This window comes from Eupeodes corollae, chromosome 1, assembly GCF_945859685.1.
Source record: "Eupeodes corollae chromosome 1, idEupCoro1.1, whole genome shotgun sequence".
NCBI lineage: Eukaryota > Metazoa > Arthropoda > Insecta > Diptera > Syrphidae > Eupeodes > Eupeodes corollae.
Genome location: NC_079147.1, coordinates 137,948,330 through 137,972,081, shown reverse-complemented (window position 1 = coordinate 137,972,081; position 23,752 = coordinate 137,948,330). Strand labels below are relative to the sequence as shown.

The following is a 23,752-nucleotide window of genomic DNA, read 5'->3' as shown; positions in this document are numbered from 1 at the left end:
ACGACTATATGGCTAACTTCCGGACTAAGCCTAACGGAGCACTTTAAAGAACGAGCTGAACAAGCTAGACAGAGCTAAAATTTTACGTGGAATCGGTTCATCACTAATAAAGATGTTAAATTAACTTCTAAGATCCAAGTGTGCCACCTAACTATGTCTTGAACCTTAAATGCCAGTTGAAACCTGTCTTTGAATACACGATGAGATATCATATGTACTATGTGGGAGGAGTTCTCAGTGCTTATGCAAAAATTTTTAGCGAAGCTGGTAGGATTGAAAAGAAGATTTTCTGGTTTAGGAGTTGGAAAAATAGCTTCAATGGGGAAGATGTTGAACAGTTGGATGAGATCGACAAAACTCTGTGTAAGCTGGTTGTGGATGGCGTAGCAGTTAAAATTATCGAGCGCGAGCACTTAGATTCTCTGCAAAGAGCACAACAAATGAGAACACATAGCTTATACCATTTGATTGATTATACTGCTGGTGAAGTTTACGTCTCGGATGACTGGGATGTCTCCAAAATTCGCTGGATACTGAAAGCAAGAGCAGGGCTTATTATACTCAATGGAACACGAAGGACAGAAACTGAAAATCTAAACTGTACTCTCTGCAATTCAAACGAAGAAAAGACCCTTTCACATTTTGTAGGAACTTTCCCAATTTTAAGATGTATTAGCTGAGAGACATTAGGAAGTGGTTCCCTTTATACGAACACCATAACAGATTTCTTAAAAGGAATAAAGGATTGGAACTGCATCATCAAATACTTACAAATAGCACTGAATTATCGCCAACTCATAAATGAATTTAACAACTAGAATTTGAAACGTATCTTAATTATATTTTTGCCCTAAAAATAATCATAAATCTAGGGAAGTTTTTAGAAAAAATTGTAATTGATTGCGACAGATGACAAAAGTCATTGTTGAACCTTTTTATTTAAAGAAATAACAACACATTTGTTAAATTATTACTAATTCAATTTAATGTATGGATAAAGTGAAATAAACAACATTACATACTTACTATAGGAAAACAATCCGTCCAATGGAATCCTCAGGGTCAGACCAAAGACAACTTAGAGGTCATCAGTTTTGAAGGAGGCTCGGTCTCAAGGTATTCAATCGTGGCAACAGCTGAGGTCAGTTGCGGTGAATCGGGATAGGTAGAAGGATGTTGTTGCTGCCCTATGCTCCAGGAGGAGTTAAACGTTGCTGTATTTGCAGCCAGACAACATATATAAGGATTCAAAACTTTACAGCAATACTGAAGTAGGTAATGACCTTACCAGAGATTTATAAAAAATAGTAAAGTGAAGATCCTGAGCTATTTTTTTTTTACAACACCCAACATCTGTGGTGACATTCTGTATCGCACAAGCGAATAAACGTTTTCGTTTGTTCGAAAGATTTGCTTCATGTAACATAAAAAACGAAAGTTTTCGTTCGCACACGAGAAAGAAAAAAAAAGAAATGATACGTAAATATATTGCCTTTTTGACCGATAGTGAAAAAGAAAATAAGGATTCGGTCATTCGGAGTTACTGAACTTGCGAAGTGTAAGAAAAAATCTTAGAGATTTTTCGGATCCAATTACTTTGCAAGATGTGTTTTAATTATTTGTTGGTAATTATTGTTTTAAAATATTTGTTTAAAAAATTAGAGCTTCATTCAACGATTTCGGTTGAGTAAAATAGCCTTCAAGTACGTGTTGGATAATATACGCATAAAAACAGGGACACGACTAACATACATTCCTCCAATTTTGAGACTTTGCTCTACTTTAGAGATACTGGGTGGATGAAATTACCAATGGTCATTGGTCAGTTGGAAATGATTTCGTTTGCCCTATCGCACAGAGTACTCTGTCAAAAGTTTTTGGCGAGTACTTGATATCCTTGGAAGATTAAATTTGTTCGGAATGGATCAATTGGTCATCCGATTTTAAAGAGGACGAAACAAAAAGTTACTTTTTCAACAAGTATAAAATATTAACATATATTTTGGAGTTTTCATGTTTCTTGTAAAGAAAACAGATATGTTGGTATATGTTTATGATCTCCAATTTTCTCAATTTTAAAGTTATTGGCTGTGTTGATGGCACCCAAATAAGTTTAATCTGGCCAACTGAGAACGAAGAAATGTTCTACAATCGAAAGGGATACCACAGTATAAATACGACGATTGTATGTAAAAATATAGATATTACCTGAAATTTAAATCAATTGAGTATGCATATCTGGTATATAATTTTCCACAGATAAATGATCACAAGTACCGAGTAATTGCAGTTTCTGCTAAATATGGGGGTGCTACTCACGATTCATTCGTATGGAGTAGTCGGGTATTAAAAATGAACTTCAAGCAAGATATAGTATTAGAAGAAATTCTAAATTACTTGGTATTATATAGATAAATCTTTCTATGATTTTTTTCAAATCGTGTTTCAAGGTGGCAGTGGGTATCCGTTCGAACCCTGGCTACTAAAACAGTACAGAAAGGTAAGAGATCATGACAAAATACACTTTAACACAGTTCACGCTAGAGCACTCAAAATAAATGAGCGATGTATTGGTACCTACCTATTCTGAAAGGTGTTATTCAAAACTTATTATTAATCAAATAAAAATTATACTAAGCATTTTTAGTTCTCTTAGGCAGGTGTAGGTGCTTGCTCCTTGAAAGGAAAAGTAGATAGAGTCTCAGTGTGTCAAAGTATGTGCTGCACTTCACAACATTTGCATCTACTATAAAGTTCCTGTGATCGAAACATTTTGTGAGGATGAAGCACAATACCATTGAGAGGCGGAGGATAGTAACAGATTATCCTTAAAAAAAAACTGCAGACAAAATTCGCAACAGAACTAAACGTTCATTAGTTCAAAGATCTTAACGATTTCTTTTTAATTTCATAAATATAGTTATAAACATTCAACAAAACATAACGAAGTAATAAGTAGTTTCCTGAGATCAATTCCCATGTATATATGTACACATCAGAAAACAATGAAAAAACAGAAAACTAAATACCTTCACGATATCTAAGGGCGATTTTGTTCACTAGAAGTTGAACATAACTTGGGGATTTTTATTGTCAACTTGAGAATTCGGTGGAACAGATGCAGAAAACTTCAAAAATCGAAAAGGGTGGTTCTCGTTGAACGTCCAGACGGTGTCTGCAGCTAATTTAAAAATTAACGGTATCGTGGCTCGGTGGCAGGTACAGCTTATGCGTTTGGAAAAGGCGGTCTCTAGTTTTGGCAACTGGATTGAGGTGTAGGCTTGACACTGTTCAATCAGTAATAGTGGCTTGTGCCGTTCTCCATAACATTGCCATCGACCAAAACGAATCGCAATCGGCATGTTTTTGCTTCTCTTCCGATAACTTACTTTGAATTTCACCTCTGTCCATTTTTCGTCGACGGCATTGCAACAACGGGTTTATCGTCTTCTTTAATTTTGAGGGATTCACCCTCTCCCAAGGTTCATCACCTTCTGGACCTTTAACTGACAATGGCGACTCTGCATTTTGGTTTTTGGTCGTTTTGTTTTTGTTGGCCGTTGTATAGTCACTATCACCTACTACCGCAGGAAGACCTAATGTCAAAGTAGTCAAAAGAACAGATAATTCTTGCATAGTTTCGCTTAATGGTGGTGGTTCTTTTTTAGGTGGTCCACCACCTGTCTTTTTTGCATCTCTTGAGAAACAAAATGCTCGATCTCTTAACGTTTGCTTTATTTTAATATACTTTTCACGAAAAGATTTTAGATTTCGTTCCTTTAAAAAATAAAGAGATACATAGTACGATATGAACATACAAAATATCTCATCGGGTACTTACACATCCGGTGCAACATTGAATGCACGTGTTATTTTCTCCCATGCCTTTTCTTTATCACGATTGGTTACCTTGTCTGTCTTTTTATTTTCTATCACTGATTTGTATAAAAGAGCATTTTTAACTAACCAATCCTCCTCTTCGGGAGTATAAAGCACTTTAGACATTCTTTTTGTCGTTTCCTTGATATTCATGTTTATTATTTTTTTTTATTAATTTTAAAATCAAAACATCAACAGCTCGTTTGCTTTTCAAATTAAAAACTGACATAATTTGTATTGACTGTCACAAATATCCCAAGGATATTTTCAAAACTGAAAGTTGGCCAACTTTTGTTTTTCAAACTCGAGAGTTATGAAAAAAATAGTGAACATAATAGATTCTTAACTTTTGTTTTAACTCTTGAGTTAAAGTGAACTCTCAAGTTTGTCAACTTGAGAGTTTGCTTCAAGTTAAGCAATAGTGAACAAAATCGCCCTAAAGCTTGTTGTTTTAATATCTGAACTTCCTTCGGTTTGATATCTCGTATTTCTAACAATACGTCGACGACTTTTTTGTAAACGGCTTCACTGGAATTTGCCGAGTTCTTATTGAACAAGTATAATCATATTGAGGCAGGAATGACAGATTAACATCTAGAATAACTTTCTTTTTATTGATTAGTCTCGTTAGAATTATGTTATTAATATTGAAGCCAAAGATAAAGTCACTTTAGTATTTGACATTTTTCTTCATTCAAATGAAGATTTTTTATCCTGCACCAATTTAAACAGGCCTTCTAGCAGAAGACTTTAATCCGATAGGCACATAGTAGATCTTGAGATCATCGTCAAAAACGAGAAAGTCATAATTTTATAAAATGTTAAAGATTCAAAACTTTTTATAAAAGATAAACTTATACCAAAGGAAAGAAAAATAATTTTTTAAGTTTTTTAAAAATCGGCCTTTTTTGTAAACGGCTTCACTGGAATTTGCCGAGTTCTTATTGAACAAGTATAATCATATTGAGGCAGGAATGACAGATTAACATCTAGAATAACTCCGAAGTCTTTTTATTGATTAGTCTCGTTAGAATTATGTTATTAATATTGAAGCCAAAGATAAAGTCACTTTAGTATTTGACATTTTTCTTCATTCAAATGAAGATTTTTTATCCTGCACCAATTTAAACAGGCCTTCTAGCAGAAGACTTTAATCCGATAGGCACATAGTAGATCTTGAGATCATCGTCAAAAACGAGAAAGTCATAATTTTATAAAATGTTAAAGATTCAAAACTTTTTATAAAAGATAAACTTATACCAAAGGAAAGAAAAATAATTTTTTAAGTTTTTTAAAAATCGGCCTGTATATATTAAAAATGTGTGTTAGTATCTGAGCTAACACAATTGTACATTGTCTCAGTAAAAAGGAGGACTTTTGCCCGGGTCTTCCCTTTTTTTAAAATTACATTCAATAAAGCACCCTCTATTTCATTTTGACATAAAACAAGTGAACCAAACGACAACTTCCTTAAGCCTGATGGAAGACCGTAATTTGAAAAAATGTCTGAAGAACGAATTGATTGAAAATATATCACAAATAAGTAGAATATTTCATAAACTTCACTTTATAGAGCTACTGAAGAATACAAGTCGAAAGCATACTTCATTCTTTTTTCATTTTCAAAACCCCTTTAAAATCAACTAGAAAAGAAAGACAATTTAGTATCAGTCATAAATGTTTATGTTTAAGAAAGAGTAGTTTAAAATATTTACAAAACATATTTGTCATACATAATCCAAAGAAACCTGAAGGTGTTTAAAAAGTTGTGAAGAAAAATGGCCTGAGTCATGAATTTACATCAGCTCAAAGCTTATTTGACCCATCGTATATTAACAAGTTTATGAGAGAATAGTTCGTCGTCGTTTTCGAATATTTGTATCCAAAATTGACTACAGGTTTTCTATAACATTCAAATCCGGAGACTGTGCTGGGGGTTTTATGACGTGGCGACAATTATAAATCAGCCATGTTTGGAAAATTCCTGAAGTATGTTTCTGGTCGTTTTTTTGATAAAACCGAAACGAGCGTCTTATGCCCAATTGTTCTGCACTTTGGAGCTAATTTTTGTTAAGGATGTTGAGGTACACCATTTTATCCATTGTACTCTCAATGAACTCCAAATTCCCAACACCGGCTGCTGACATGCAGGCCCAAAGTATGACATTACCATACCACATATGCTTCGCAGTTGCTCTGAGATTTTTGTCCTTGAGTTCTGTATTTGGTTTGCGCCAGACATAAGATCGCCTTCGGATACGAAAATGTTAAACTTAGACTTAGACTAGTCCGCAAATATAATTTGCTCCCAAAATGTGTTCTTTTGCGAACCTTTGAGGATTATCTCGGTTTTTCTAGTTAAGGAAAGGCTTTTTTCGGGCAACTTTCCATTAAACTCGTTATTCTTCAAAATGCGTCTTATGGTTTCGGGAGAGCAAGACTTTCCGAGCTCGTTTTTCACTAGTCAGTTTTCAGTTTTTTTCCAAACAGTTTTCAAAAACAAAACGGTGGACTTTGGCCTTGACCGTGTCGTCTGGAATATTGACAATTTCCGATATTTTCCTCCGAGAATGTCCATTCCTGTGATGAAACCGGGCAATTTCACGTTTTTCGCTTTCTCATGTTAAAAAAACGTGCTGCCTTTATGAAAAATGACTAAAACTTGTAATTTTATTTGAAAATATAACAACTTAGAGACTGACATAATAAACACCGATACACCCTTGTGTTTTGATTGAGCTCTCTCATTAAATACCGTGGGTCAAATAAGCGGTGTCATTGGAAAATCTTATTATTATTATTATTATTTCGTTTTTCTTAGGTAAAATTTAAGATTTCAAAAAAAAGGTTAAATTATTATTTTAAAGATCAAATCTTAATTAAAGTTCCTGCGTTTTTACTTTTTTAATAAATTTTGTTGTTTAGGAAGATACTCAGTTGTACATGCAATTGCATTATGATATGAAGACTCAATTGGCGGACTACTAGAGATAGAATGTGAGCCGACTACACAAATTTTAATTACACTTTTCTTTAAGTTTTTGAAAATAGTTTGTTGTTTATGGCAAAGAAAAAACCGGAAGATACTATAAAAACTGAATTTCGAAGATTCAAACATAACAAAAAAAGTAATTGGGGGCTACTACTGACTCCATCACCGTACACAGGTGTACCTATCATAAAGATTTTTGAGGGTGTGGCTAAGGGTTTGCCGAATAAACAAAGATCCATATTTCGGTGGCTTTTGTATTATATTATTTTTGTGAATTTAAGTGCAATGCATTTCATCCAGATATGACAGTTAGGCTCATCAATTAGAAACGTTCTTCCATAACTTTCTATGACCAAAAATTGTATAATTGTTTTTAAAAAGAGTGCGTCTTAAAATGAGCTAGTAATATTGTGGTTTCCTTATATGGATGCCCTGCATTAGCCTTCGATTCGTTTATGTTTTCCCCTTTTTCCTTTTCAATTGTAATTTTGTTGATGCTTTCATTTCATGAAATCTTAGTTATGTTGAAGAAGTCAAAATACACTAGTTACATGTTTGGGCTTTGGAAAAACAATTTACAGGTCGCATTCGAAAAGCTAGTGGCTACGTAGTCAAGGGGTTCTGATTGGCTAAATCTAGCTACAAAAGTAGTTGAAATTTCCCCTCCGACGTAGTGTAAAAATTTCGGCTAAAAAGTTAGTTGGCACTGATTTTGACGTTTCACAATCAGCTGTTGAAAAAATTTAAAAAAGATACAAACATTTCAAAATGAAACTTATTGTGCAGTATTTAGAAATAAATTACGAAATAGAGGCAGATGAAGAAATTTGCAATAAAATCTTAACAGGTAATGTTTTTTAAGTGCAATAAACAAAACAATTCACTTAACAATTTTGTTTCAGATCCAGTGTATGCCGCAGCATTCATGGAACAAAATTTGAGTGCACAAAATGCAGAACATACGGAGGAAGGTAAATTTGAGTTATTTTGAAAAATCTTAAATTATTTCAATGTAGTAAGCTAAAAAATATATCTAACAATATTATTACAGATTCAGTGTCTACTCCAACAAATCTTGATTATGCACAAGAAAACACAGGCAATATAGAGAAAGGTAAAATTAAATTGTCTCTTATTTAAAAAAAGAATACCCTATTCATAAAGATTTAATTTTTTAGAATCTTCTTGGGAGCACCGCACCGTTCTTCTGTTTTTAGAAGAATGTAGCAGGCATAAACATGAGCTAAGAAACCCAAAAATCAGGTGCAGGACGGTGTTCCTTAAAATTAAGGAGGCGATGGAGGGTAAAGGCTACAATTTTAAAGAGAGCTCGCTGGAAAAGAAGCTGGGCAATTTAAAGATAAGGTATAACCGCATCCTGGATAACAACAAAAAAACTTCCACAGGTCGAGGGCGCATGTCCTGGCCCTACTTCGAACAAATGTGCCTAATATATGAAGACGAAGTTAATGTCAGGGATGCGCCTACAGTGAGCTCTCTGAACCCTTCATCGCTGTGTGCTCCCTCGGATTGCACTCCCTCGGATTGCACTCCCTCTACCTCCAAACAAGCAACCCTTCGCTCAAAATTAGTTGCACTGGAGGAGGAAAAGGTGGAAATCGCGCGAGGGGTGCTAAATGAATTGAAGGAAATGCGAGTTCTAAAACAGAAAAGGTTGGAATTCGAGATGCTTAAATACAAGGAAGAAAAAGAAAATAGAACAAGTAAGTTAATATAATTTCTTAAAATATATTCTCCTAATATCATTTTATTTTTTAGATAACTGAGAACTTTGCAGAGATTGGATGGAGAGTTATCGTGTGTATTTTTTGTTAATGAATTTTATAATTTTTGTTTTTAACTGTGATGAAATACTTTTTTTTTAAATGAATTGTTTTTTTTTTTTGTTTAGTATTAAGTGTGTTATTTTTATTTTTAAGAAAGCTTATAGTTAGGTTAAGATTAGTTTATAAGTTTAGTAATAAGATTTTTAGTCATGAAGACAAACTGAAGTTCCTTTTTTTGTAAACAAAACAAAGTACAAATAAAAAAATTAATTGAAAAAAGTACATATTTTATTTTTAAAAATTGTTCAACAAGAAGTTTCTTTTTCTAGCACAGCTGCTTCTTTCTTGGTTTTCCATGTTTTGACTTGAATTTAAATCATTTCCCAGATCGTCATCATTTTCAGATTCGATGTCAGAAAAATTTCCAGATTCATTAAATAAATGAATGTGGTTGTGCAAAATGCAACTAGCTGTTATAATTTTATTGGCCAGCATAGGACTTGAAACATCCAAATATTTCAATCGACGAAATCGGCCTTTGAGAAAACCAAAAGTTCGCTCTATGGTTATTCTGGCACTGCTAAGGCGTGTATTGAAATTGATTTGCCTTTCGAGAAGGTGTCCATTGTCACGGAAGGGAGTTATTAGGTTTTGACCTAGAGGGTAGGCAGCATCTCCTACAAGATGGTAGTCGGCAGGCAAGAATTGAGCCAATTTATCAGAGAGAGGGCTATTTCTAAAAACTCGAGCATCATGTAGTCGACCAGGAGCGCCTACATAAATATCGATGAAAACAGCTCGATGGTCACAAACTCCTTTTAAAGAAATTAATATGTAAATATATTTGTTAAAATTAATATAATATTAAGTGTACCTTGTAAAATAATCGAATGCGTATTTTTTCTGTTGTAGTAGTCTATAGGGTTCTTGACCGGCTGTTTTATTTGAATGTGACACCCATCTATCGCACCAACGATCCCGGGAATATAACCTCCTGATTTTTCTCGAAATACCTTCATTAGAATATTTATGTATGTGTTATTTCAAAATGATGAACTGAATTTGTCAAAAATTTTATGTACACATACCCGGGATATATCATTATATTGGCTTATTGATGGCCACTTAATGTATTGAGCCAAAAGGGAACACAACAAATCCAGAATCTCACAAAATGAATTGTGTGCTGAACTTGGTGCTAAATTGAAACGATCGCCAGATGACAAAAAACTCTCTTGTTTGCTTAAAGTCCAAATAGTATACAAAAGTTTTTTTTCCAACTGATGAACACACTTGAGATTTCCAATCTTTGTCATAAGATCCTTTAAAGAACTAATTAATAACATACTTATATAAACAAAAAAAAATTACCGAAAAACAACTTCGACTCATTCGAAAATGGCACCGGAATTCTTCTAAACTGTAATCTGGAATTACTACTTCATAATAGTTCGTATTCCTTACGCGATCTTCTTTAATGTTTTCTTGAAGTTGGTCAGATAAGGAACCCACTGCGAGGAGATCGTTTACGACAATCACAGCTCTAGCTATTTGGCAAATATATGAAGTGTCTTAAATTGACCACAATTAAACTATTTTACATACCTATGACTTCATCTTCTTCCGAATCGCTCATTTTATCTAATTTTTTGTATTTGTTTTTATTTAATTTAAAAATATTGTTGTTATTTGTTTAAAATTCTTAAAACTTTCTCAAATGTTTCCGATTTTGCGTTTGTTTACTTTTGCATCTGTCATTAATATGACAGCTCAGGATTGACTAGCTTTGTAGTGAAGTTTTGCATTCACAAATCTAGTTGAATTTCGACTACGTAGCCACTAGCTTTTCGAATGCGACCAAAGACCTTGACATTTGTAAATTCAATATGTCTTCTTAATGCAGCGTTTTTCACTTGTGAGGTAAACAAAAAATGTTCAAAATCTGTAATCTAGCTTTAACTAACAAATTTCAGTATAGAATTCTGTTTAAACAAGCTTACAACAATAAAACATCCACTCAAATATTCTTATTTTATAGTTTTTATTTACACACACAAAATTATATAACACATTAGGGAATTTTTAAGTTTATGAAATACTTATCATATTTAAACTTAACGTGGACACATAGCATGACGGCCTCCATCAACAGGCAAATTAACTCCTGTTATAAAGCTGGCACTGTCACTAGCTAAAAATGTTATAGCTGCTGCTACTTCATCGACATTTCCTGGGCGCTGAAGTGCGTGAGTTTGTTTACATTTTTCCAAGAAATTCTTGTAGGTCTCTTCATCCATACCGCCTCTCTTGTGTAATTCAGTGACTATAACTCCCGGATTCACCGAATTGACACGCACTCCCTTCGGTGCCAATTCAAGAGCTACACATTTTGTAAATTGGTCAACTGCCGACTTTGACATGTTGTATGCCACTAGCCCAGGAAATGCTCTCAAGCCACATACACTCGAAATGCTAACAATATTTCCTTTGCTTTTCACAAGATGAGGAACTGTCAGCATAGTTAGCTGATAGATCGAACGAACATTGGTGCCCATAACTCGATCATATTGTGTTAGATTAGTTTCTTCTATTGAGCCATTTTCAATTATACCAGCGTTATTGATAAGAACATCGATTCTGCCATATTTTTCCAAAGTCTGATCAACTATAAGTTTTACGTCTTCTTCATTTGTGACGTCAGCTTTTACAACAAGTGCTTGTTGGCCATTTTCAGCAAGACATTTTTCGGCTGTTTCATTTAATTTTTCTAGATTTCGTCCAACGAGTGTAAGGAGACCTCCAAGCTTAGCAAATCGAACAGCTGTAGCGGCTCCGATTCCAGAACTAGCTCCGGTTATAACAATTACTTTAGTCTTGAATTCCATTTTATAATCAAAAATTGTCCAACAAAAATGCAAGTTCAAGTACAAACGATGTGATGGGGAATGGGAAGTACTGTCATAAAAGTTTATTTTGATTTCAAGGCAAAATAAGCTTATGGACAAAATGTCAATCGTGTCTATAGAAATAGCAAAGCACATTTCAATACAATTTTGAAAATAAGTGCTGCGAGACTTTGAATGAATTTAGTTTAAGAGTAAGGACAATGCTATTGTGCCCAATTCTAAAAATAGATGAGGCTTCCAATTTTAGAGTTCTTTCTATTAGTTTATCTCATTTAAGACTTTCGTATTTAAAATACCATCAGGAAGGGAAGGTTGTTTACTTTTACTAGAGAAACTCTCAAGTACTTTTTCTTCGCACTTTCAAAAATGTGATTAGACGCATACCTGTGTTACAAAACCTAGAACTGACTGTAGGTTAAGTTAAGGATTTTTTTTTGACTCATGAGTGTTGTCTTAATTGGAAAGATTTTTTTTGGCAGCTTCCAATTTATATGTGATTGTTTGGTAAGACTAATCTCAGAAATCAAATGTTCGAACTTGGGGGCTCCAAATGCTTCTTAGGATATGTATTCGTACATACGAGGTGTGTTCAAAGAGTACCCGGAATTTTAAAATTTCGTGGTCCTGGAGAGACTGAAGGTAAAATTTGTTTTTATTGTGTAGATATATGTACATTGTACATGCCCCTAAAGTATGATGCAATTTTCAGCTATATTCACTGTTTACTTTGTCTGTGGTAGTTGCTAAGGTTCGACGTTTTTTTTATAAGTTCGCTGATTTTTGCTAAAATCATTCCAAAACTTCTGAATATTGACCAAAAAAAGAATGGCATGAACATCGCTCAAATCAAATGGGGTGGCGCAACAGTCCGTTGTGAACCAGGGCCTAGTGACTTACAACTCACAACCATTCCTGTGTGCGAGTAATGTTGTCAGAAATGGAGGGGACCTACAATTTTATGCCGAATCCGAACGGCTAGTTTAAGAAAGCACTTTTTCATGACAAGAATTACTCTTGAAGGAATTGTCAATTCCTCGCAAGAGGCAGTACCCGCGAAAATTATTTTTTTAAAATTAAGGTGGCACAGGCAGGGATTGAACCCAAGACCCCTTGCATGACAGTCCAACGCACTTTTTTTTTTTTTTTTAAATTCATTTTTATTAATTCATTCTTAAACCTATCTTAAAGCTAGACAAAAATTCATAAAACTAGCCTAATTATCCATAACTTACAACTAACTTAATGGTCCCATACGGACACTCTAAGTTAAACTATAACACTTAATACTAATGCCTTTCGGCCCTAAGATCTATTTTACTTCATTTAAATTTTATTTCATTTATTTTTGTATTTATTAGAAAATTTGAACAAAAAAGTAATATCAATATCCTTTTTTTATTTATTTTTACTTACAAACTACTTAAAGTTAGGTCCTTAAATAAAACTTAAAACTAACTTAAACTACCTATTCTACCTATAAACTACTTAAAACTAGAACAACCACAGCAGCAAATCTAACGTTTTCGTTATTATATTTTATTGTCTTTTTTGTACGTTTTTTTAATTTTTTTGTATTTTTTTGTTTTTGTTTTTTTTTATATTTTTTATATTTTTTTTTTTTTAATTTCTTTAGTTTTTTTTTTTTTTTGTATTTTTTTTTTTGTGCCACCATGCCTATTCTACTTAAAACTAAACCCTAAAACTATAAAACAAGTATGTAAGCCGGCCAAGGCTTAAAACCCCATCCCGACTACCCACTATCAAGTGCCGATTGAAGCCACCAAAACTGGTTCTCCTGCTTCACCCTATCAGTTCGGTCCCGTTCGGACACAGCCCTACTGAACCGAAGGAGCTCTGCTCCGCCTTGTGCCATGACGTGCCGATTGTACAGGAGTCGCCTATCCACGGTTCTTCGTCTGACGTGGTAGATTAACGGAACTGCCAATCTATCCTGTATCAGACCGCATCTATCTAAAAAGAGGAATGCCTCTGGGGGAATGAAGCCGCTCAAGCGTGCACTCTCAAAATACTCGTCGTTCGGATAGAACGCCCCGAAAATTAAATTGTTGGTCGAAGACATAGCTCTTGCAATGTGACCTCGAACGAGTTTTATCACGAAATTGTCAATTCTGTTGATTCGAGCCCCGTTGTATAGGACCTCGTTGGAATAGTAATGCACATAAGAAGATTCGGCTGTTCGATATAAGCCGGTACAGCGTCGTAAACACTGCCGCTCGAACACCCGAAACTTCTCCATCTGGGAAGGGGCAACGTTGAACCACACAGGACAACCATACACGATCATTGGCCGTATCAGGGCCATGTAGCAAATTACCTTCACTCTGGGGTCAAGCCGACTGCTAAAAAACAGCCGTTTCGTCAGAGCGAAGGCTCCTCTGGCCCTGGTCAGAGCAGCATTTATATGTCTGTCGAAATATAAATACTGATCTAACCAGATACCGAGGTACTTCACTACACTTTTGCTCGCCAATGGCTGCCCGTGAAGGTCAACGATGACCATCTTGCGCCAATTCTTACACGTATCCCTCGTGGCCCCAGCCAACGGAGTCCGGAACAGAATTGTCTCTGACTTCTGGACATTTATTTTCAGTTTCCAGTCGTCGCAATATCGCTGAATCTTGTCGAAATCACGCTGCAAGAGAATTCTAATAACCTCAACCTTTCGGGCCGTTCTGTACGCAATTAGATCGTCGGCGTACGCAATTGCCTTTGTAAGACTACCTATCAGATCGCTGGTGTAAATGCTGAAGAGAATCGGCGAATTCACCGCTCCCTGTTGAAGACCATTTTTAATTGAGAATGTTGTGGTAGAAGTTACATTGCCACTTTTGACAACAAACAGTCCAACGCACTAACCATCATGCCACGGGTACTACTATGAACATCGCTCAGGAGCTGTTAAATGACGTCAACGACGATTCAACCAACTTCGTGTGCAAAACTGGAGACAGATAGCTAGGGACCGAGCTGGCTGGAGACGCATGTTGGTTGAGGCCCAGTTCCGCCCCGGACTGTAGCGCCACCTTAAGGAAGTAAGTAAGTAAGACTTGACTTGATCGTTAGGGAGACTTTTCTTGACTAACTTTCCAGTCAACTTTCCATTAAAGTTGCCTTAATTGGAAGGTAATTTTTTGGCAGCTGGCCAATCAGATACTAGAAACTTGCCTTACTTCCAAGTCCCTTATGTAGCCTGAAGGGTTGTTACCACAAGGTCGTACGGTTGATAAGGAGTATTACTTTGAAGTCATGCTACGGTTGCGTTAAGGAATCGGACAAAAAACGCCCAGATTTATGAAAAACAATTCATGGCTTTTGCACCACGATAACGCACCTGCTCACTCGTCGTTGCTTGTACGTAATTTTTTGGCCAAAAACAATACCGTAGTCATGCCCCAACCTCCATATTCACCAGATATGGCTCCGTGTGACTATTTTCTGTTTCAAAAGATGAAGAGACCCATGAAAGGACGGCGTTTTCCTCGATTGAAGTAAAGGCCGAATCGCTGAGAATGCTCAAGGACATATCAAGATTAGAAAAAATGCTGGCATAACTGTATTATATCTGGGGGTGCTACTTTGAAGGGGCCCACATTGATGTAAACGAATAAATAATTATTTTTTCGAAAAAAAACGAAAATTCCGGGTACTTTTTGACACACACCTCGTATGTGCCTATTTTGTCGAAAGGGGAATACATCAATTTGAATTTTAAATCTAATGTTCAAGTTTATGGATTCGAGAATTAATTTGAGTTACAAAATTTGAAAACTAACTTAAAATTTTAAGTGTTCTTTTTAGAGGATGGTCTAAAATTTAAACAAACAGCCTAAAAGGATTTAGGAAAAAGTTTTATTCCTTTAGAAAGTTGGGTAAATAATAAACGTTTTAGAACAAAAATATTAAATACTGACAAGTACATATAAAATCTAAGGAAACAAATTATTAAGTATTTTTATTCAAAGTAATAATGATAATCAGTCGTAAATGTACACATATTTCCTGCAGATAGGCCTTCTAAAACATTGTTAAAAAAGAGGCTCGGATTCTACCCACACTGATAACTTCCCATCCCGATTGTCTTGCTTAAAAGATTTGTAGGTGTTCGTGTTTTGTTAAAAAAGGTGTCACTTCAATTATTCTAAAAAAATTAAAAATTAACAACAATATTTTGCATGTGTTTTATTTCAAAATCTATTTTTGCTAACGAGATTTTTAGTAGAATTTACCTACTATTTTTTAAATTTATTTTTTATGAAGAAACTGACTTTATATAAAAATTTAAAATAAATAGATTTAAAAATTTAAAATAAAATAAAAATAAGTCTCAAGAAAATATATTTATTTTTTGAAAAAAAAATATTTGAGTCAAAAATCAGTTTTTTTTTTTATAAAAAGACTGTCACTTCGATTTTTCCCAAAATTGTACCAGATGTAAAAAATGTTATTTTTCGTTGCATACAATTATTTTGGAGATAAAATTGTTTCTTGTTCGTAAAATATTCGGGGTGACAATTATTTTTTTCACTTTTTTTATTTATAAAAAAACGATTACTTGTATTTTTTTCCAATAATACACTTGTTTGTTATCATGTTACAATTATTATAACATTTAATTCAATTCGCTAGCGTTATTGGTTCGTTAGATATTTTGGTTTTACGAAAATGTTCACCTGTTTTTTGAAAAATTGCTATGGTAGAAAACCACCCACTCGATTTTCTTGAGAGTCCTTTCTGCGTCTTTCTGCATTGTTATCTATGTAACAACACAACATTTATTTAAAGTCGATATCTTTTTTGGTTCTTGAGCTATTGACGATGAAAAAAACTTCCCGAACGTAACAGACATCTCTCTAAAAATCTTTTATTTAGACTCTAGGGATTCGAAAAATCGGACCGACTTCCTATCTGAAGTTGATTTATAAGCTTTTTGCTCATGTATCCAAAGCCTGTTTAAAAATATTTCATGTATTTTAAGATTTTAAAATTTACCTGCAAAAAAAGTTTGTTTCCAAAAACTTAAATGCCCATTTGACATAAAATGTTTCTGTTTTAGTTTAAAAATAGTTTTGATATGAAGTTCTTTAGAGCTAATTGATATACTTATGTATGTACACATTTAATTTTGTACCGACTTATTTCGAACAGCCGAGTCTTCTTATGTGCATTACTATTCCAACGAGGTCCTATACAAAGGGGCTCGAATCAACAGAATTGACAATTTCGTGATAAAACTCGTTCGAGGTCACATTGGAAGAGCTATGTCTTCGACCAACAATTTAATTTTCGGGGCGTTTTATCCGAACGACGAGTATTTTGAAAGTGCACGCTTGAGCCGCTTCATTCCACCAGAGGCATTCCTCTTTTTAGACAAATGCCGGCTTATACAGGATAGATTGGCAGTTCCGTTAATCTACCACGTCAGACGAAGAACCGTGGATAGGCGACTCATGGCACAAGGCGGAGCAGAGCTCCTTCGGTTCAGTAGGGCTGTGTCCGAACGGGACCGAACTGATAGGGTGAAGCAGGAGATCCAGTTTTGGTGGCTTCAATCGGGACTTGATATTGGGTAGTCGGGATGGGGTTTTAAGCCTTGACCGGCTTACATACTTGTTTTATAGTTTAGGGTTTAGTTTTAAGTAGAATAGGCATGGTGGCACAAAAAAATACAAAAAAAAAAATAAAAAAATAAAAAAAAAAAACAAAAAAAAATTTAAAAAAAAAAAACAAAAAAACATGGAATATAGGTAGTTTAAGTAAGTTTTAAGTTTTATATTAGGGACCTTATTTTAAGTAGTGTTTAAGTAAAAATAAAAGGGATATTGATATTAGATTTTTAAATTTTCTAATTAATACAAAAATAAATAAAATTGAATTGAAGTTAAAATAGATCTTAGGGCCGATAGGCATTAGTAGTTAGTTGTATAGTTTAACTCAGAGTGTCCGTATGGGACCATTAAGTTAGTTATAAGTTATGGATAATTAGGCTAGTTTTATGAATTTTTGTCTAGCTTTAAGAGAGGTTTAAGAATGAATTAAAAAAAACGCGTTTAATCTCAATTTTGTAAAAAACTAGACCCTTTTCAAGATGTCGAATTTCGAAAAAAAATATCAATATTTTTTAAACATCAAAAATAAAAACAATAACTTATTTGATCATCAAGTATTATTGAGACAGTCAAAGAGCTTGTGCATATAAATTATTGAAATCGGCTGATTAGATCTTGAGAAAACTTTAAAAAATAACGGTTCTATAAAGGGTGCTTCTAGTTTAACCTTCGAAAAAATCGTGTCGCTTTTTCTGTACGTCTTTCCTGTTTGTTATCAGTAGTCCCAATACAAATTCGCACGGTCAAAAACCGATAATTCAATTTTTCTCAAAAACATACCGATAGATTTTTTTTAGTTTTTGCTAAAATGTTTGTTCTTAGTTTGGCTCCTTTCAATAAAAAAAAAATATGTTTGTATTGTTTCAGAAGGGTACCCCCCATAGAACTGCTATTTTGTTTTTAAGTTTTCTCTAGAACTTAACTATTTCTTTCTGCAAAAGAAAATATAATTTTTTTCCGAAATTTGCTATCTTGAAAATGAGTCATAATTTTTTACAAAATTGAAATGCAGAACGTCTAAAATTTGAAAATGATTTTCAAATAAAAATTAGATAAAATAAAGGTATTGTTGAGAAATCAAATGGTATTTAAATTTTTGAAAACAATCTTTTTTTGAAGGTACATTTTAAATCTTAAAATACAGGAAAAAGTTTTAAACAGACTTTTCTGGATACATGAGCGAGTACATGCAAACCAGTCGTGCATTTTATTTCTTTTCTGTTTGTTATTGTTATTTGTGTTCAGTTGTGCTCTAGTGTTTTTTTGGATTTGATTTTTTGTTTTGAATATATAAAGATATTTTCAAGTTGTTCAAAAAAATAGATAAAAGGTTTGTTGATATACTGAAATTGTATTATGATTACAATAACTATTTCTTGTAGAACTCGTACTTTGCAATCAAAACATCTTTAAGTCATTTCATTTGACCAAAACACGCCCAATCTTTGCGTTTTCGATGCAAACAACCAAGAATTAATTTAAGAAACGTTACATTAACATATTGAATTATAAATAATTCGAGCTTTTTCTTATTTTTTGTTTTCATTGAAATAATGTAATCTAAAAATATGTAGAATAATATGGAAAAGTTCATTTTTGAAATCTAATTCCATTTTTCTCAATCTATTTCGCTTTTTTCCTAAAATCTACTTCCACTTTTTTCTGAGAAGTGGTAACGCTAGAGACCTATAGTTTATATGCCGAATCCGAACGGCTAATTTGAAAAAGGACTTTTTCGTAACAAGAGTTACTCTTGGAGAATTTGTCAATTCCTCGCAAGAGGCAGTACCCGTGAATAAAACTTTAAGTAGCACAGGCAGGGATCGAACCCAAGACTTTCGCATGAAAGTCCAACGCACGAATCATCATGCCACGGGTACTATACTATGTTGCTATACCCACGCTTATAAATGCAAAAGTTTAATCAACATGTTGACCATATAGTGAAACAAACTTCAAAAAAATATAAATCTCAATCAATAAAAATGGATGAAAGACAACTATAATATTATTCCGAATCCGAACGGCTTATTTGAGAATTTATTACTTCCTCAAAAGAGGCAGTACCTCAGAAAAAACTCTTAGTGGCACAGGCAGGGTTTGAACCCAATACCTCAACCCAATACAGCCCAACGCATTATCCTTCATGGTGCTTCACATATTCAATACCTTGCAAAATGATTTAAAGTCTGAAACAACTTAAGCATTGTTGAACTCTGAAATGAATTGCATGCAATCATTCGTTATTTATTTTAATAAAGTTTTTTTTTTAATTATTTATTTATATGTAAAATAACACGCAAACAAATAAAATGTGCTCTATTATTATCAATAACAATCATTAAAATTTGTAATTAAATAGTTGGAAGTACTAAAAAAATAAACATTATATTGTATGCCTATGTACACACGAACATGGAAACATTTGTATACAAACCTTTTATTTAGATTCTAGCGACCTTGAAACATCGAGGAATTGATCGGTTACAATAGTTTATAATGGGAAGTTAAAACTCGTGCGATCAACTTTCTTCATACTAAAAACGTTTGAAAATGTTATATCCGTGAGTGACATACAAAATAAATACATAAGTTTTGTCAATTTAAATAACTCAAAGCAGATTTATTAAATCAGAAAAAGGTAATTATTAAACAGTAGACAAAAGTATATCAAAAATGAATATTCGGCTAGGACGGAAGTTGAGAGTAGAATTAGACCAGCCAACCGAAGTACAGGGTTGTCTGATGTTGAGACATCTAGTTGTCGAATGATGTCTTTTCTCATTACTCCAACACCTCCTTCACTTAAAAGGTATCATAGTCCTTCATCCAAGAAGGTGCATGGACAGTTCGTCCTGATGAAGTTACTGGTCCTGGTTCAGGAGTGTTGGATCTTGAAGGAAAACCCAAAAGTTGATCCTTCGACAGCATCTTCAAAGTCGGCTGTGACATCTGGATCCGAATCCTCATTGACAATGTGTGGAACATCTTGTACCAAATTGGGTTGTTGATTCACTTCAAACATATCCATTAACTCGAGAAATAGGTTTGTTGAGTTCTCTTCGATGCTTGGAGAATATCGATTTTTGATTTGATTTGTATGAGACCTTAAAAGTTTCGTTTTACTTCCATCATTTATAAGGAAATTGTAGTTGACGGTTCCTTTACGCTCGACACCCAGTATTCTTTATTATTGCGATAAATGTTGGCATAGACACTATCACCTGCAGTGAAATGTCGTTCCTTGGCACCATGATGTTTATTGTACTGAATATTCTGTTTTTCGTTACGTGTTGTAGGAGGATTTTCTTTTCGCTTCAGTAAATCCAACGAAGTTCTTATTTTACGACCAAGGAATGCTTCTGCTGGCGATTTAAAATTAGTCAAATTCCGATTAGGTGTATAACGATAAGTCTGTAGGAATGTTTCCAGGTTCTGCTGACTTGTTCCTTCCTGCTTTAACTTTTTTAACGATCGCTTTAGAGTATCCACGAAACGTTCTGCCTGGCCGTTGGATTGTGGATGAAACGGAGCAGTTCGTAAGTGTTAGATTCCACGTGATTTGATGAAGGTTTGGAATTCAGCACTAATGAATTGAGTTCCATTGTCCGAAACTAGTTGCTTGCAATAACCATGTCGGGAAAATAATTCACTCAATTTAGTTATCATCATGCTAGATGCAATATTACTGACTTGAAGAACTTCCAACCACTTTGAATATGAACTCACAATGACGAAATAGTATGTTCCGTCACAAGGGCCCGCAATGTCGATGTGAGTGCGATCCATTGGTGCTGTTGTAGTTGGCCATGATTCGAGAGTTGTTTTTACCGGAGACTTTGCTGCTCTGGCACAGGCATGACATTGATGCACGAATGATGTAATGTCTTCGTCGATTCCCGGCCAATATACACGACATCTGGCAACGGTTTTCATTTTGTCAATACCCGGATGACCTCGATGAAGTTGTCGCAAAATTCTCTTTTGAAAACACGCTGGTATGATTATGCGGTCTTTAAACATTATGCATCCATCGACGAAAACTAATCCTTATCCCCTGGCATAATATGGTGAAATTTGTGGTGGTATAGGGAACTTCCATCCAGAGGTCAGGTTCTTGATGACTGTTTGTAGGATTTTACAATTTAATGTTGCTTGTTGTATCATTTTGAAGTTTATTGGAAGCGTGTTGATTGTGTCAAGCAGATTAATTTTGAAATCATCTTCAAATTTTGTTGAAGCTATGACGTAATCTTCGTCCAAATTTGTTTTGGTGTTGATTAAACGTGATAGTACGTCGACGAATCCAAATTTTTTGGTGGAAAGGTATTTTATATCAATATCATACATCATCAACGTTAACGCCCATGCCTTTCTTATTACCGAATAATGCTAGGAGAGGCTTATGATCGGTGAGAAGCAGAAACTTACGTCTAAAAATCATCCTATGGAATTTCTTAAAGGCAAAGATGAGTGCAGCGGCTTCTTTCTCTATTTGACTATAGCTGGTCTCAGCTGAAGTCAAGGACCTGGCTGCATGTGAGATGACTTTCTCATCAAAATTCGGAAAAATCTCTATGATGCATACCCCCATTCCAACATTTGATGCATCTGCTGCGACTTTTATAGGCAATGCTGGATTATAATGAGTGAGCATAAGATCAAAAGCGAGAATGGACTTGAATTCGGAAAAACGATTTTTGACACTCCTCAGACCAACATTTTCTCGAAGCAAATTATCTAATGGTGCACGAATTTCTCTCATTTGCTTTACAAATTTCCCATAATAACAGCTGAATTATTGAAAATATAAAATAAATTAGGTGGTGCAAAAGATATTGTAAAGATCCAGCTTCTAGTCACGTACGAACTCTCAGCCAGTAATGGGCAAATTCAGACGACTTAAGGGAGTTGAGAGTTAAAAAAGTTTCTAGTATCTGATTGGCCAACTGCCAAAAATTAAAGCAACTTTAATGGAAAGTAAGTCAAGAAAAATCTCCCTAACTATCAAATCAAGTCTACTTCAATCAAAATGACAGTTGATAATGTTTTTTCATTCAACTGAAAGCTGAACTTTTTTACTCTATTATTTATTTATTTTCTGCACAACTTTATTTAATGCTTTCTATAAAAAGATTCCTTGTCAATTAGGAAAAGAAATAACTTATATTTCTTTACAATACAAAAAACAAATCGTGGTAAACTTGTAGCTTGCTGAGGAGTGTTTTGAAGAAAGTAATTTTGGTTGTTCTTTTTGTTCTATAAACTAAAAGTATACTCCTATTATAGTTGGCTAATCGAAAGTTTAATGTGGGATATTTTCATTAGCGAACTAACACATTCGACATACCACGGTTGGCGAACTTTACAATTCGAGTTCGAAATTCAATGCTACCATAAACACACAAAATAACAGGCATAAATAAACGTCAACCCATTAAATATCAAAAAACTGTTGGGTTTATTAATTGATAATTTTCATATTTAATAAAAATACAAAACAAACCAAAATGATAAGCAACATATGTAGGTTTGTTATTACAGAAAAAAGTAAGAATTCTTCGACTGCGGAAGAATATCCGAGACAACTCTAATTTCTTGGAACTCCCTAATCATCTGTAAGTAAAAAAAATTTGTTGTACCTACTGGAAGTTCTTTTAATTCTAATAAATTCCTTAAGTTTCAGATCATATTTTGGACCGAATAAGAAAGCGTTTGTATTCGTATTAAACAAGTTGGAAAGCCAATTCAAAAATGCAAGCACCTCCTTAATACCTGCTATACTAAAATTAGCTTCTGCCCTTGGATTTTTTTTGCTAGTGAGAGTTATCAGAGCAGCGTAGGATGATTTTGACTTAGGGCTGTCACAATCCTCGGTTTCCTTAGTATTAAAAGAAATTGTGTGTGCAATTGAAGACAAGTTAAGTCCAACTTGTGTGATAATAAAATGCGTATTCGTTATGTTGACTCAAGACATCCGGGATCAACCCATAATTCCTTAGTATGGAACTCCAGTAATCTTAAGTGAGTTCTTGAAACGTGGTACCAAACAGAAGAACGTTCAATGTTCCTTGGTCGTTCGATAATTTTTCTTTTCCATTGCGAGCAGGTCGCCCAAGTGAGTTGAGGGTTTTAGCAAATTGATCCCAATATTACTTTTGGTTTTTTTTGAAGAACCAAGCTTTGCAACACCTCTCGCTTCGGGTTCGATTCCATCAGTTCGACTGACTTTTCGTTCTGATTTGTATTAGTTCCCTTGCTGCTGAATAAAAATGCATTGATTCATGATAAAGTCCCCTATGTTAGCTGAACCTGCCCAATATTAGGAATGGAGGGAACATACAATTTTTATGCCCCATCCGAATTGCTAATTTAAGTAAGCACACTTTTTATAACGAGAATTACTTTTGGGTAGCGCAAGCAGGGATTGAACGCGAGACCTCTGAAAAGTCAGTTTAAGAAGGAAGAAGGAAAGGATTGTTAAATGAAGCTAGGACCGGATCCCGGCTGTCGAGTCGATTACGATGATGATGAATACCTATTACTGAAAAAAGTCCCAAG

The 23,752-nt window shown here is 34.3% G+C and overlaps 4 protein-coding genes across 5 annotated transcripts; 1 reads left to right on the top strand and 3 right to left on the bottom strand.

Moving 5' to 3' along the window:
• Positions 1–8,142: 8,142 nt before the first annotated feature.
• Positions 8,143–8,940, top strand: LOC129942557 (uncharacterized). Its single transcript, XM_056051552.1, has 2 exons — positions 8,143–8,595; positions 8,651–8,940. Exons 1-2 carry the CDS (start codon positions 8,169–8,171, stop codon positions 8,656–8,658), a joined length of 435 nt encoding a protein of 144 aa, XP_055907527.1. The 5' UTR covers positions 8,143–8,168; the 3' UTR covers positions 8,659–8,940.
• Positions 8,925–10,513, bottom strand: LOC129942556 (putative nuclease HARBI1). 2 transcript variants are annotated; one of them, XM_056051550.1, is made up of 5 exons: positions 10,264–10,513; positions 10,030–10,205; positions 9,747–9,980; positions 9,533–9,671; positions 8,925–9,473 (listed from the first exon to the last, which is right to left on the bottom strand). In XM_056051550.1, the coding sequence occupies exons 1-5, from the start codon at positions 10,292–10,294 to the stop codon at positions 8,953–8,955; spliced, it is 1,101 nt and encodes a 366-aa protein (XP_055907525.1). In that variant the 5' UTR covers positions 10,295–10,513; the 3' UTR covers positions 8,925–8,952. The 2 variants fall into 2 exon arrangements, with proteins under 2 accessions (XP_055907525.1, XP_055907526.1); XM_056051551.1 differs by having other exon boundaries at positions 10,030–10,201.
• Positions 10,514–10,680: 167 nt separating this feature from the next.
• Positions 10,681–11,617, bottom strand: LOC129942227 (meso-2,3-butanediol dehydrogenase-like). The gene has a single exon (XM_056051083.1). It carries the CDS (start codon positions 11,541–11,543, stop codon positions 10,773–10,775), a length of 771 nt encoding a protein of 256 aa, XP_055907058.1. The 5' UTR covers positions 11,544–11,617; the 3' UTR covers positions 10,681–10,772.
• A 9,120-nt stretch (positions 11,618–20,737) lies between these two features.
• Positions 20,738–21,214, bottom strand: LOC129944996 (uncharacterized protein K02A2.6-like). The gene has a single exon (XM_056054657.1). It carries the CDS (start codon positions 21,212–21,214, stop codon positions 20,738–20,740), a length of 477 nt encoding a protein of 158 aa, XP_055910632.1.
• Positions 21,215–23,752: the final 2,538 nt, after the last annotated feature.